The sequence below is a fragment of the Scleropages formosus genome, chromosome 15, assembly GCF_900964775.1.
Source record: "Scleropages formosus chromosome 15, fSclFor1.1, whole genome shotgun sequence".
Classification (NCBI taxonomy): domain Eukaryota; kingdom Metazoa; phylum Chordata; class Actinopteri; order Osteoglossiformes; family Osteoglossidae; genus Scleropages; species Scleropages formosus.
The window spans coordinates 4,275,426-4,290,263 of NC_041820.1; the positions used below are offsets into that span (position 1 = coordinate 4,275,426).

General features: G+C 48.6%; 1 protein-coding gene across 1 annotated transcript; it reads right to left on the reverse strand.

Moving 5' to 3' along the window:
- Nucleotides 1–8,214: 8,214 nt before the first annotated feature.
- Nucleotides 8,215–13,990, reverse strand: LOC114912321 (protein yippee-like 5). Its single transcript, XM_029258620.1, has 3 exons — nt 13,741–13,990; nt 10,336–10,501; nt 8,215–9,880 (listed from the first exon to the last, which is right to left on the reverse strand). The coding sequence occupies exons 2-3, from the start codon at nt 10,474–10,476 to the stop codon at nt 9,656–9,658; spliced, it is 366 nt and encodes a 121-aa protein (XP_029114453.1). The 5' UTR covers nt 10,477–10,501; nt 13,741–13,990; the 3' UTR covers nt 8,215–9,655.
- Between the last annotated feature and the right edge of the window lie 848 nt (nt 13,991–14,838).

The following is a 14,838-nucleotide window of genomic DNA, read 5'->3' on the forward strand; positions in this document are numbered from 1 at the left end:
AAACCACCAGTTTTTTTTTCATCATCATTTTTCAGAACCGCTTGTCCCATACGGAGTCACGGGGAACCGGAGCCTACCCGGCGACACAGGGCGTAAGGCCGGAGGGGAAGGGGACACACCCAGGACGGGACGCCAGTCCGTCGCAAGGCACCCCAAGCGGGACTCGAACCCCAGACCCACCGGAAAGCAGGACTGTGGTCCAACCCACTGCGCCACTGCACCCCCCAGTTTTTTTTTTTTTAATTTAAATTTTTTTTGCATTTATTTCCTGCAGTCTGGAGCACGGTGACGCAAAGGGCCACAAAAACACACACACACACACACACACACACACACACACACACACACACACACACACATTTTCAGAACCGCTTGTCCCTTACGGGGTCACGGGGAACCAGAGCCTACCCGGCAACACAGGGCGTAAGGCCGGAGGGGGAAGGGGACACACCCAGGACAGGACGCCAGTCCGCCGCAAGGCACCCCAAGCGGGACTCGAACCCCAGACCCACCGGAAAGCAGGACTGTGGTCCAACCCACTGCGCCACTGCACCCCCCAGTTTTTTTTTTTTAATTTAAATTTTTTTTGCATTTATTTCCTGCAGTCTGGAGCACGGTGACGCAAAGGGCCACAAAAACACCACATTCTTATTTAGTGTACAATGGAGGGGGTTTGAGGACAATCCGAATTTAAGCAGTCACTTACTGGGTGTGCACTGATAACACAGTGAGAGATATATATAATCAATCTCATTAGTGAAAATTGATTCCTGATAGAATTTAAAAAAAAATCAATTCCACACTACTGGTGTGTATGAACGCGCATAACCTTTATACACAATCATTTGATGTCTAGTTTTGGGACGCTGTCATTTTTACCTTACAGTCCACAAACGTGGGTATCCTTTTTTTGGGAAATACTCTTTTTTTGGTGCCCTGGGTGAAGATTTTTTTTTAAAGATGCGGGTTCTTTCCAGATTATTTGTTTTAACTGCCTTTTCGTCACCAATTTGGTGTCTTCTGGTGCCCTGCGAAAGCCACTTGCGCTTCCACAGCCTGCCGTTAGGTGGCAGTAAAACGAGCGCGCAGAATATACCGTAAACCGAATAGCGGTGGAGGTGTGCATCGCTGCACGTGTTTGTGCATGAAATGTTTACAATGGAAGTACAACCCCAGTTCCAAAGAAGTTGGGACAGTATGGAAACGCTAATAAAAAGTAACAGGAGTGATTGGTAAATTTACTTTGACTTGTATTCAAACAAAAGCACTATAAAAACAAGGCATTTCATGTTTTACCTAATCAGGTGGGAGAGGGGTAGTTTAGGACTAATAACGACGTGACAAGTTGAAATAACAAGGTGATGTGAAACAGGTGATGTTAAACAGGTGCGGTAATCGAGTTGCAGTATATAAGGAGCCTCCAAAAAAAAAACAACCCCCTCCACACCTTGTCCTTCAAGAGTAAGGATGGCTGGAGGCTCATCAATTTGCCAACAGATAGAGCAGAGAATAATGTTTCCCTAAAGGCAAAGCGGTAGGATTGTGGGTATTTCATTCTCCACAGTGCACAATATATTGAAAAGATTCAAGGAATCCGGTCAAATCCTGGTGTGTAAAGGTCATGGCCCAAACCACTTCTGAAGATGCTGCGTGATCTCTGATCCCTCAGGCTGTCATGCAGCTGTAATGGAGATCATGACGGGGGCTCGGGAATACTGCGGTACGCTTTCGTCAGTCAACACTATTCGCTGCCGCATCCACAGATGCGAGTCAAGGTTTTACTATGCAATTCAGAAGCCAAACATCAGCACTGTCCGGAAGCACCGCTGACTTGTCTGGGCTCTCTCAGCTCAGATGGACAGTAGCACAGTGGACTCATGTTTTATGGTCTGATGTATCATTTCAAATCGTTTTTGGACAAAACGGCTGTCATGTTCTCTGGGCCAAAGAAAAGGACCATCCGAGCTGTAATCGGCATCGGGTCCAAAAGCCAGCGTCTGTCATGCTGTGGGGGTGTGCCAGTGCCTATGGCATAGGGAACTTTTGTATTGGCGAGGGCACCATTAACGTAGAAAGACATACAGATTTTGGAGCAACGTGTGCTTCTATCCAAAAAAAGATGTTTTTTCAGGAATGTCCCTGCATTTTCCAGCAGGATGATGCCAGATCACATTCTGCTCGGATTACAAGCGCGTGGCTGCGTAAGCATGGAGTGCGGTACTAGGTTGACCTGTCTCCGATTGAGAATGTGTATGTAGCCCATTATGAAGTATGACATACGGTAACGGAGGCCCTGTACAACTGCGCTGTATAATGGATGAATGGGGGGAACGCCACTTGCTGAACTTGGCTAACTGGTGTCTTCAGTGCCCAATCGCTCCTTAAATGTTAGTCTTGGAGAAAAGTCTCTGACTGCGGATGCTAGAGTGGGAGCAGGATTCGAACCCGGGTTCTGCAGTAGAAAGGTGATGGCGCTTACCTGTATGCCACCCATAGGCCATTCTTTTTTTTTTTTTTGTGGAGAAAATGAGAGCATCGGTTAATTTTGCCAGTTCAGTTCCTGTTTCCTTCATGCAACATTAGAAACACCAATTTACCGTACATGGTGTCAGGTTTACCTGACTGCGCTGGGGTGTCGTCTCCGAACCCGGGCCACAAACCGCAAAGCAACAGGACACCACCTGCTCGGGGAAACCTTACAGCTGCAGGTCGTGCTGTCAGCGATCCAATCGCGTACCACGGTTGGCCTGTAACTGTGTTGCTGTCCTACGCGGTTCTCGCACGCCGGGGCTGCTGGCGTCGGGTTGTGAACCCATAGATGTCAGGTGCAGGTGGTGTGTCAACAGGTCTTCAGTCCGAGAGCTTCCATTCCATACAGTACTGCGCAGGGTAGGGCACTGAGCTGGAGTGCGCTGTGGCCCCCAAGGTGAAGGAGAGTCCACCTTGGGGGGGGAGGGGGTTCCGATCACATTCAGGCAGGGACATAATTTGGTGTTTTTAATTAAAGGAAATTTGTCAGTTATTTCCTTGTTTTATCCTATTTTCTCTGCCCCGCTTTTTAAATTGTCCTCCCTCGTAGGTCCTAATCTTGTAGCTCCGTAGTGACGCTCGCATCTCGTTCCTCGGGGTTCTGCCCTTCCGTTCCACGCGCTCATCCGAATCCCAGGGAGGAGATCGACGCCACTGAGGCCAACAGCAGCCTGTTGTCTCCGATGGCAGTTCTATGCAAATACCAAGGTGATGATAACCGGCTCCAGCTGCCTTTTGCCAACCGTCCCGTTGAAAAGCGGAGAACGGCAGCCTTGGACAACTAACGGGTAACGGACATGAATTAACGGGGATCAAACCCGTGTGGCTCTCGATCACCTCCGCCCCCGTGTGGGGTTTCCTCCAAGCTGTCATTGAACCACTTGAAGGAACTGTTTTCCAATCAATTTCAGGGACCAGGCGGTCAGTGTGAATTTCCCTGTGGACTCTGACTCCCATCAGCCCACTTTGTCGCTGTTCCCACTGGTGCCCTTTCCTTTTACCATGTTATTTACCTCATGTTGGTTCATGTAACACTATCCTCGTGGTGCACGTATTTGAGCTAAGGCTAAAAAGTGCCTCTTGGAGAGCAGATGGAGCCACGGAGCTGTGGCTCAAGGCCGCCTCACCTGGGGACCGCGGTACGGCAGGTTGTTAGCATGTTTTTACACGAACAACAAGCACTGCGCTGCTGCTCAGGATGTCACATGCTGGTCATGTGACTGGATCACCAAACTGAGTGCAGGTGTCACCGTTTCATCTTTATTGCTCCGCAGTGTGACTTTGACCGTTCTGTGATGCTTGAAAAATTGTGGTTAAATACAACCCACTTTGGGGACCCCCTCCCGATAGTGGGTTACACTAGGGATAAACGCAACCAGAAGGTGGAGCAGTGGTTGGTGTGCCGTCACCTTGCCTTTGAAAGACCCAGATCTGACTCCCTCCTCCTGCTGTAGCACTGATGAAGTAACTTGCCCTGAACTGCCAGAGTAAAAATTATCCAACTGAATAAATATTATGAAATTGTATTATGCAAATACTAAGTAGCTTAATGTGAAAGCCAAATGCCAAGTTGATTTGGAAAAATATAATCTATACCCTGAAAAAACACTTCATCCATCCATCCATCCATCCATCCATCCATCATTCTTGTTCAGTGGTACTGTCACCCGGGGCTGGGAGCCGATCCCACAAGCGCAAGATTTGAGACAGGATACAAGTCCACCACAGGACATGTGTATCATTAAAAGTACGTCAAGTCAAAAATGACTAATCGGATCTAATCAACAATGATATTTTGGACTCAGTAGAGCAAGTGCGTCAGCCTTAGGAGCACCGGGTACGACGCACACTACACCCTAGACGGGAAGCCAGTCCGTTGCAGGGTAACGCTTATTTTATTAAATTATATCAACTTATTTTTATCTACAGAAATCTCAGCCTCCTAGTCAGTCCACATTTGTAGCCCACTAACAGTCAAGTCCAATGTTTGCTTCTGACATGTTCACTTCCCCCCCTTTATCTATACAATCAATAAATGACTAATAATACAGATATCCTCCAATTTCCAGGTAGGGGTGTGTTAAGAACTTCGAGGTAACCATTGTGATGACGTCCAGGAGGCGTTCCCTTGAACACCGCTGACCTTCACCCTTGGACCGATGCTTCTAAGCACCCGGTCCGATCATCACCTCAAAAGAGAAAGGCCGGAGGACCCCGCTTGCGGTGGGACGGTCTTTCGGAACCCCTAGTAGAAAAATAATTCTAGCGAATATAGTCACCGGAGCCCAGCCCTTTTGTGGGCTTAGTGTCCTTATCGTCGCTTCCCCCCCCCGCTAATTTAACTCCGCGCTTGAGCTCGCCATCATTCCGTCCCCCTGTCGTCGCAGCTATTGTAAGAGATTAACGAAGCAGAGGTCCGATGGAATCGCGTTGTCCGCGACGCTGGACTGCCGCGACGCTGGACTGCCCTTTTCCGGCAAAGGATGCCGTCCCTTGGGCCCCTCTGTTCTTCATATCGCTGTGCTACCTGCAAGCTGTCTCGTACAAACCTTTTCGGCACTCGCCCTTTGTACTCGCTAAGCTGTACGCCCCTCACTGCTACAGTATTTTGGTAGTTTTCCACTTATGAATATTCATGTCCCCTTCCCTTCTGGGATAATACATACACGCACACACACAAATGGCTGGGGACACATTGTGCGGAGAGCTTTGCTTTGGGATAGTCTCCCAACAGGCCCTTTGTACATGGAGCTGGAAGAAAGAAAGGCCTTCACGTTTCAGACTGTGTGGCTATTCAAACAAAAATTCCATGACACCATAATAAAAAAATGTCAATTATAACCCAATTCCAAAACGGTTGGGACAGTATGGAAAATGCTAACAAAAAGGAGCAACTGGCAAATTGACTTATAGTCAAAAACAAGTGGAACAAGTTATTTCATGTTTTACCTGATCAGCTGCATTGTTTTTTGAAGATATGAAAGTGATGCCTGCAGCATGTTCCAAAAAAAGCAGGGCCTGTAGTGTTTACCGCTGTGTAACATCACTATTAGCTTTGTGCGCTAAGCATAAGCGCGGGGGGGGGGGGCATGGTGGCACAGCAAGTAGCACTGCTTTCTCAGGGCCCCTGGATGGGGTGAGAGGACATGGGTTCGATCCCTGCTCAGTCTGAGTGGAGTTTGCATGTTCTCCCTGTGTCTTTCCTCCAAGTGCTCTGGTTTCCTCCCACACTCCAAAAACATGCTGTTCAGGTTCACCTGTAGTGTATGAGTGACCCAGTGTAAGTCACCATGGTAAATAAGGTGTGTGGGCTGATAACTTCCAATGAACTCTATGTAGTGTTGAAGTCATGCTTTGCCTTGTAAAAGTATTTGTCCTGTCTACTAAGCTGGGCTATGTCTAATTGCATAGGAGTCTTCCCCCCCCCCTTCCTTGTTGTAAACAAATGATACTGGGAAATAAAATTTATGAGCATATAAGCAGACCGAATGAACTCGAAGCCCTAAACGGGCAGAATGAACCGTATGAACCAAATAAAACTGAACATAAACAAGCTGGACTGTGCCAGTTATGTATCATGCACTGGGAAGGCCCCTGACATATATATATATATATATATATCTATATCACACACACACCCACCCAAGACAGGAGTCATGTTTTGCACCTGCAACTCAAACAGGGCTCGACCATCACCGTTTGAACATATGGTAGTGTGGTACAACGTCACCGTGTGGCCGACTGGGCTGAGCGTCACCTGTAACGTGTCCTCAAAGAGCTCCCTGGCAATTTGGGAGCCGCAGCGCAAAATGTGAGAATAGAAACGCTCATTTAAAAAAAAAAAAAAAAAAAAAACAGCTCCCTGGGAGCTGAGGGTCCCCTCACGCCGTTTCCTTTTCTCAGTCACGCTGTAAAAACACCGTGGTAAATGACAACGAAAGTGTCCCCTCCCGAGAAAGCCGAACGCGTTCGATGTTTTGGAAACACGCCGCCGTTCAGCGATCTCCGTTTCCCACGAAGTGATAACTCGTGGGCCTTTGGACATTAAAATTATTCCTGTATTTCAGCTTTTTATAATCATGAAAAATGATGTGGAAAAAGATGCAGATGCGTATCGTAATACAGTAAAACCCGTATGGAAAACGCACCGCGTGCATCGGCCGTCGGCGTCATGGCGGTAAGATGGAATTTCTCAAGTGAGCTGACAAAGGAGTATAAAAACACTGCTGCGAAAATGGTTTTTCTCGCTCTTAACCAGCACGTGTCCCGTCCATATTATCTGGTTAACATGGCTACGAGCCGTCTCTCACACACAGACGGAGTCACGCAAAACACTTTGAGCTTTGGAGCGTTACAATGGGCCCTTTCACTCCAGGCCGCAGTACAGCCCTCGTTATAAGCGCATATTGAAGAGCTTGTCGAAACCCCCTCTTTTGATCTGCTCAACATGTGACACTTGAAATGTGGAGGAAAATTCAGAGGGTAAAAACAACTAGAAACAACAGCTGTGAAATGTACATTAGACAAGGATTCATTTCTTTTAAACACCCCTAAATGAGTTCTGGGGAAGCGATGCTTTATAACGGGGCGACACGGTGGCACAGTGAGAAGCTCTGCTGTCTTGCAGCATCTGGGTGGTGCGAGAGGATGTGGGTTCAATCCCTGCTCAGTCTGTGTGAGGTTTGCATGTTCTCCCCGTCTGCATGTGTTTTCTCCGGGTGCTCTGGTTTCCTCCCACAGTCCAAAGACATGCTGTTCAGGTTCACCCAGGGTGTGTGACAGAGAGTGTGTTCCACTGATGTATGGATGAGTGACCCACTGTAAGTCACCTTGGTGAATAAGGGCTGTGGGTTCATAACACTACACAGTTCAGTGGTAGTCACTTTAGCAAAAAAGCATCTGCTGAATTAATAAATATAATAGAATTGGAAGACAATACTGTAACAATAGCTTGCAGATGTCACATGTAGAATTACACAAGCCTGCTGGCAAGTACAAAATGAACAGTTCACTGTATTTAAACCTTCTGCATCATCCACCGGATACATCTTTTCTTTCTAGCCCTTCAAAAGGGAAAGAAAACCTGGAGTTTATGGAATATTACACCTGGATGATTATTAGATGTATGGAGGCATATACATATATTTTTTTCTTTTCATTTTCACTATGTGCTTCACCTGTGTAGGGTCATGGTGGTCTGGAGCCAATCGTGCAATAGAGGATGCAATAATGACTACTTCCCCCGATGGGATGCCACTCGACTTCAGGGCATGCAAGACATCGCGGTAAAATACACTGTGTTTAAATATGTGCGTAATGTGAAATACTTCAACATTAACAATAGATATCAGGAAGATTGTTGTTAACAGATTTTTGTCCCAGGCCATCACACCTCCGCAAATGGACAAGCTCGTCCTCAGTCCGCTGCCCCTTACACTCGTGCCCATCAGCACCGCGTCTTTAATTATTCACACAACGGGCAGCCGTATTTATCCCCGGAGAGTGACAAAATCAAACAGGGGTTCTATTTATAGCCTGGATTAGGTAAAGCAGCAGCTACGGTCAAATCCCAGCTGCGCGAAGAAGGTGTGACGCTTGTCCCCGGGACCGGCTGCACACCATGCAACTGGAACAGTACTCTCAGCAAGACCACTCACTTTATTGATAAAATCATCACTACAGAAGAGAACTGAGCACACAAAATAGGAAATATCTTGCTTTTGTTTTTGAAATCAAAGAAAGGAAAAGATAACATTAAAAATAAAAATGATGATCATTAAGATCAATAATAATGTCCCACTGTTGCACAATGACCTGGGTGAGGTGAAGGGGGAAGCTGCAGATGGAGGAGGTGGACAAGGCCCTGACTCCATTACTGTAAGGACCCAATAACCTACCGGTGGGCTGGAGCTGAACCTCATCTACATCCACACTGCGACGCTGTCCTGCGCAGGTGATTCTCTGACGCAGCACGACATCACGGAGAGATGCAGGCAAGGGGTCTAAACAGCAAGGGTTCAATGCAGTGCAAGATGTAACCCCTCCCCCTACTGATCCCTCTAATTTTTTACTGGAATGGAAAAAAAAAAGAAATATATAAATGTTAAAAGGGAACCTAAATCAAGGCTTGATGAATAAATAGAAGAAAGTCCAATTTGTGAAGGACAGCAGATCTCACTCGATGACACACCCTGCGTCCGTTTGGTGTGGGGAACAGCGGGAGACGAGTGATAAAGTACCGCAGCACACCCTCCTCTGTGTGTGTGTGTGTGTGTGTGTGTGTGTGTGTGGGGAGGTGGTGTCACACTCGTGTCACGCTGTGAACTTGACACTCCTCCTTCACACTCAAGCTCCTGTTGAGGGCTCGTACCACCAGACGACTGACTGCTTCTTGATCTGAACAGCAACTCAGGCGGCGCTGCACCTGTTGCGCCGAGACAGGTCCCACCAGAACAGTGCGCAGTTGCAGTCCGTGTGTGTGAGTGAGAGAGAGAGAGGGACAGAGTGAGCAAACGAGCTGCGGAAAGGAAACCAGAGCAAAATGTGAAGCTGAAACAATCCACCCTCTTCCCTCCTTTCCGAGGGACTCGATACACACCGTGGGCTTGGAAACACTCATCTGTATATTGATATGAATACACAGCATGTCCGTGAGCGTGAATACAAATGTGCCTCTCCAGACAGACACGGAACAGCAGGGTGCCTGTACATCTTGTGTGTGTTTCTGTCTCTGCAGGTATGCTCTTCCAAGCTTACGTGTGTGTGTTTGTGTGTGCGCATATGCGCGCGCATGCAGATGCTGTGCACGTGTACAGATGCTGGGCTGGCCCCTCTGTGTGTCTCCTCCCTGATGGACCCCCTACATGGAACACAGGAAATCTGGAGTCATTGGGTCCCTGTCCGAGTCTCTGAATGGGCAGAGGGGGGTGGGATTTCGGAAGAGCGGAGCGCCTTGGCGAGAAACCGTGTAGAGACCAGAGATGGCGCTACGATTACGGAAGTCAATGTTGGAGCAGCTGTGGGGGTTTTGTCAAGTGGCTGGGAAAGCAACAGGAAGGGGAGAGATGTTGGAGTAAGGATGGGGAAGACAGGGAGGACAGGGGAGGGCACAGGAGGGCACTCAGACTCAGGAGTTGTCAGAGGGGACGTGTTCCTCAAAGCCCTCGCTCTCTCTCACTAGCGCCCTCTCCAGGATGACGCGGCCCTCTTTGTAGCGCTGGCTGTCCTCCGTAGCAAACTCGTAGATCCAGCCCAACTTGCTGTTGCAATTCTTGCAGCTGACGTCACGCACCATGTGTCTGCCTGTGAGCATGACGCGGTCTTGCACCTCGCTGTACTGCAGGTTCACCACCTGGGGGCACCAAACACCACGGTCACTCCAGTCTTCGCAGTCTTTTTCCACTGTAGTGCTTTCAACTACCTTAAGACATGCCCTTCACTTTAAAAACAGCTTTCATGCTGCAACATCACTGCGTGTTGCAGTCACTTCGGCGTGACACAGCCACAGTTATTATACAATCCTACAACCGCCGTGCAAATGTGTGTGAGGGCCAAGCAGGTGACGCTGTGCTTAGAGCTGTAATCGTGCATCGCAAAGACCCAGCTGCAAATCTCCCTCCTACTGTGACACCCTTGAATACAGTACTTATCCTGAAGATAGTGAAAATTACCAAGCTGAACAAATGGGTACATTTGGAGAAAAATGCCAAGACTGTATTGTAATGCAATAATGAATAAACAATAAGAGCACTCACTACAAATGTGTGTTTCTCGTTTAAAAACACCGCAGGTTCAGGGTTATGGTACCTTGTTAAAGAGGAACGCGCGTCCTGTGGCCCCTGTGAATCGCGTGGAGATGAGCTCTGACCGGTTTGTCAGGATGGTGTCGCAGTTGGCGCACGAGAAGAGTCGTGTGCCGCCAATGTGGTCCAGGAAGATGCGCCCCATCGCTCTCTGCTCAGCCGGGAAGTCCCTGAAAGAGAAGAATGCAATCAGCACGGGTGGAGGGTCAGAAGTGGCGAGAAGTTCAGCCTCCTCTCATACTGGTGTCGCTTTATTTGCTGGGAGATTTACAAAAGCTTGCTGTCCCTGGTGCGCCTCCACCGCATAGAGACTTTACTGGGACTGAAAACAGAAGTGACAGCGCAGCGCAAACAGAGGGAGTGCAGATCACCGGGGTCCGCAGACCAGGCTGAACTGCTCAGGAAGGTGTGTTCGAGGGTGTCTTGTTCCACAATTTGCTGCGTTGCTGGATTGAGAGGGTTTTCTGCCTGTGCTGGTGACCCAGAAGGCCTCACGACTACGTGGCAGGATGCTGCGGGTTAAGGCGGTAGTAACGGCCGTGCTGGGGGGGGATCTGCACTGGCGAATTGAGCGCATCCTACACATGATGTGACACAAGGATGCCACAGGTTCTTTAACAGGGAGATGCCAGAGGACCGGAGGCCATAACAGGCTTTCGGCACCTCCCTTGCTCAGATATATTTCAGGACAGACTGTTCCCCGTGTGCTGTTGCCTTTGTGCTAATGGGCTGGTGACGGCAGTGCAGAGCAGTTGCCGTGACGCCCAGTCAACACTGGAGGAGGCTGCAGTAATGCTGCGCACCACAGGTGTGAAGACCCTGCTGCGCTCCATTGATAGAGAGCGAGCTGCCTGAGCCATACAGTAGAGCCAGGAAAAGCCCACACACTCCGACACGGTGACGGGAAAGATGAAGCACTTGGACACACGTACGTGTGTAAACGAAAAGCATCAAGACACGCTCAGCTGTGGCTGCTTTGGCTGTGCAGAGCAGTGACCCCCAGCAGACTGCAGCAGGGCGATGATTCAAGATCCACGCTGAACCGGGGAGACTGACAAAGGCCTCAAACACATCACAGCGATGGACAGCAGAAAAGAATAGTCATCTGTCACCGAGACAACGAAGAGCATGTGCTTCGAGTGCCTAGTGAGTGACTTTACTAAGGGCTAATCAGGCATTGTAGCAGTTACAGCCAACAACTTACCCTTACAGGACCCAGGTTCAAATCCGTGCTTCTTCTGCTTTAGCCTTCATCAAGGAACTTAGCCTTCATTAATACAGCCAAAAAGTACCTTGCTGTATAAATGAGTAAACCTCTTATGTAAGGTATCACTGTAAGTCACTTTAAAGAAAAGTATAAATGAATTCATAGTTATATATGGTAGTTTTATTAGTAAATAAAGCTCAATGAACTTTTACATGTATTCATTTAGCTGATGCTTTTCTCCAAAGCAACTTATAATGTTAAGCTACTTACTATTATTTTCCCCATTTAAGCAGCCCGGTAATTTTACTGGAGCAATTTAGGCTAAGTACCATGCTCAAGGGTACTACAGCTGGAGGTGGGATTCAAGCCTGCAACCTTTGTGTCCAAAAGCAGCAGCTCTCACCAGTATGCTACCAGCTCCCCGGAAGTGAAGAATAAAGCTAAATAAATAATACAAACATACTGAGGCTCAAAAGGGCACGTGAACAGAAGGAACACCACAGTTACACTCTAAATAATACTGTGATTTACCTGCATTATAAACCCTGAAAACAGCCGTGTGTATTGGTACTGAACTCTTACCTGGGAGACGCGTCTGTCCCCTGTGACCCCCGTTGACAAGATCCGGAACAACGTTGTCTAAAAGCGCTCGTGATGACCGCTCACGGAAAGTGCCGATCCCCCTCTCGGTTTTATTAATAGTGTCGGTGATGCTATTATTACCCCAGGGGTCACAGCTGAGACATCCTCAACTCTCACACAGGCGCTCAGTGCTGCAAAAATTGGGCGTCTGGACATAAAACGGGCCTCTGCCAGCAAAACGCACAATGCAGCACCTCCCCATCCTCGACGTGACCACTCCGCCGATACCACATCAGCACCCTTTTCCAAGTGGGCGACGACATTCTGCTTTCCCATTCCACGACTTGTTGCGCTGCACCACACGTGACAGCGACACACATCACAGTCTGTCTGCTAATACACTATTTTTATTTGACACTGTGAGCTAATTCAACACGGTAAAGTGTGTGTGGGTTACATCAGCACTGTGTGAGCTCCAGGTACAACGCACTCATTAGGACTCAGTATGGGGTCCATGATGAGTTTCAGCTCAGAGGGAGCTCTGGGTCCGGGGTGCTCCCTCCCTCCCTCCTTCCTTCCTTTTTCTTCAGTCATGCTGAGACAAGAGCTGCACCATCTGTCCACCCCTCCCCACATCACTGCCATCATTCCAGGATGAGATCCAACACCCACACGGACAGCCATCAGCAGAGGAACAGCGACCCCATATGTATGCAGCACATAAATAATGGGGCGAGAGCTGATGGGGTTTCTCATTTTTGATGAGATGGGATTTTTCCACAATAGGGCAATTAATTGTCTATCTTAACTTATGTTGCTACTTTTCTGTGGCGTTTCATCTCCGTTTTATGTTTTTTTGAACAATTGAAGTGGTAACACAGTATTCCATCGGTGTGATGCATGTTAAATATTGTGCTCTTACACACCGGACTGTGTATTTGATACAGCAACAAAGATCTGCTCACGTTACAGATGCCACCCTTTTCAGCGCAAGGAGACAGTCTCAGCTCAGCCGGTCACTGACTCTGGAATTATCACTGATAAGCCATTCATCAGGTATTTTTTTTAAACAGGAACACCACACCGTAAGTGTGCTGACCCACATGCGACATCTGGGAGAGCGCTGTGAGCACCAGCTGGAAGTACAGCAGGTGGCAGGTGGCATAGTGGTCAGACCCCGTCGCCTGAAGGTTGTTGGTTCCAACCCTGCTGTAGTACCCTTCAAGACCACTGAACAAAACAGAGTAAGCAGCCTGTAAAGTTGATTATTTAACAATATATAACACTGTGTGAAAAAGTAAGGTGGTGGAAAGTACTGTAAACACGCGTGAAGAGAACGAGAACGAGGCTCATCCCCCACCACTCACTATTATTATTCGTAATAGCTCATATTCTCGCCTTATAACGTTCACAGGCGATGTCACTCAGTCCAAAACAAAAGCAAACAAGTGACTAAAAGACGCAATCAACTTCAAGGTAGTATGGATTATGTAATAAGGTCCTAAGGAGATGTGAAGGCCAGGCGCTGCGGAGAGTAGTAGGAAAGTCAGGCCGGACCCTGCGGGCCGCTCGCTCCCCGGGGCCTCCGCCGCCCGACGTCCGTCCCGCGGCTCCACTCACCACTCCGTGCCGTGGGGCTCCTTTTTCAGCGATACTTGAGGCTTTTACGACTGGTTTCTCCACCCGTTTGCACTTCTCAGTTTTTGTGTTCTGCGACAAAGCCCGTTCAGTCCTCGTCTCTTCCTTTATTTCCTTTGTTCGCGTCGCTTCTCTTTTCTTCCCTTCCTGCCTTCGCTCTCCGTTTCTCCGCCGCAGCCGCTGTGTTGATCTGGCTCAGCTGTTCCTGCGGACTCTATCAACATCCGGTCCCCTCGCATAGCCCCGCCTCCTCCCAATCACGATCCGTCAACATCCGGTCTCTTGACGAAGACCTGCTGTTACCCCGCCCCTTTCAACCAGATCATCAACCTCCAGTCGAGATGCAAAGCCCCGCCCTCCAATCAGCTGACAGCTCTGCCTTTTAAAGGGAAAGGCGTCCAGTTTTCCTTTGGTACGTCGTAATTACACAAACTGAAACAGTTTCATACCCTTACGTTAATTTGCGTTCGCATTTATTTCTAACATGGTCAGATACTGTGGTTTTTAAGGTTGCTGAGTTTATGATCACAAAAAAAAGTCACTACGTGCAGACGTGGGGAGCCATTAAAGACAAAATAACATGGCAGACACACATACACTGATGCTCGGAGGACACGTTCGCAAATCTTGCTTGTTTTTTACGAGTAATTTTTTATGACTATTTTCCTTTCGTCTGTCCACAAGGCGCTGGAACCCGGGTTTCCACGAGGCCCGCGGTGTAGTTACATGCGGCCACCAGGGGGCAGTAGTGCACCGTCTGCGGTCCACAGGGTCCCCTGCGCAAAGACGCTGGGATGACGCCCTTGCCTTGTAGATGTCCCACATGTCCAGCGGAGCACTCTGCTGTCTCACATTCAGGCCTGTATGAGGCCTCACGGTGATTATAACTGCATTACTATTCATCTGATGGGGTCTTTCATTGGCATCTCTCCTTTCTGAGCTACCGTGGCCTTCGGTTCCCCTGTCAGTGGCTTTCCTTCCAAAACGCTGTTCCAGGACCAGTAATGTTGAGCACCGGTCACTCTCTGAGGACCTGCTGTGCAAACAGTGCCCCTCGCTGCCTGCACAGGTTGGGTACGT

Coding starts and splice junctions, on each gene's coding strand:
- LOC114912321 (XM_029258620.1), bottom strand. CDS start 10,476: ATGGGGCGCATCTTCCTGGACCACATTGGCGGCACACGACTCTTCTCG. Junction 9,881..10,335: donor GCGCGTTCCTCTTTAACAAG/GTACCATAACCC, acceptor TGGTGCCCCCAG/GTGGTGAACCTGCAGTACAG.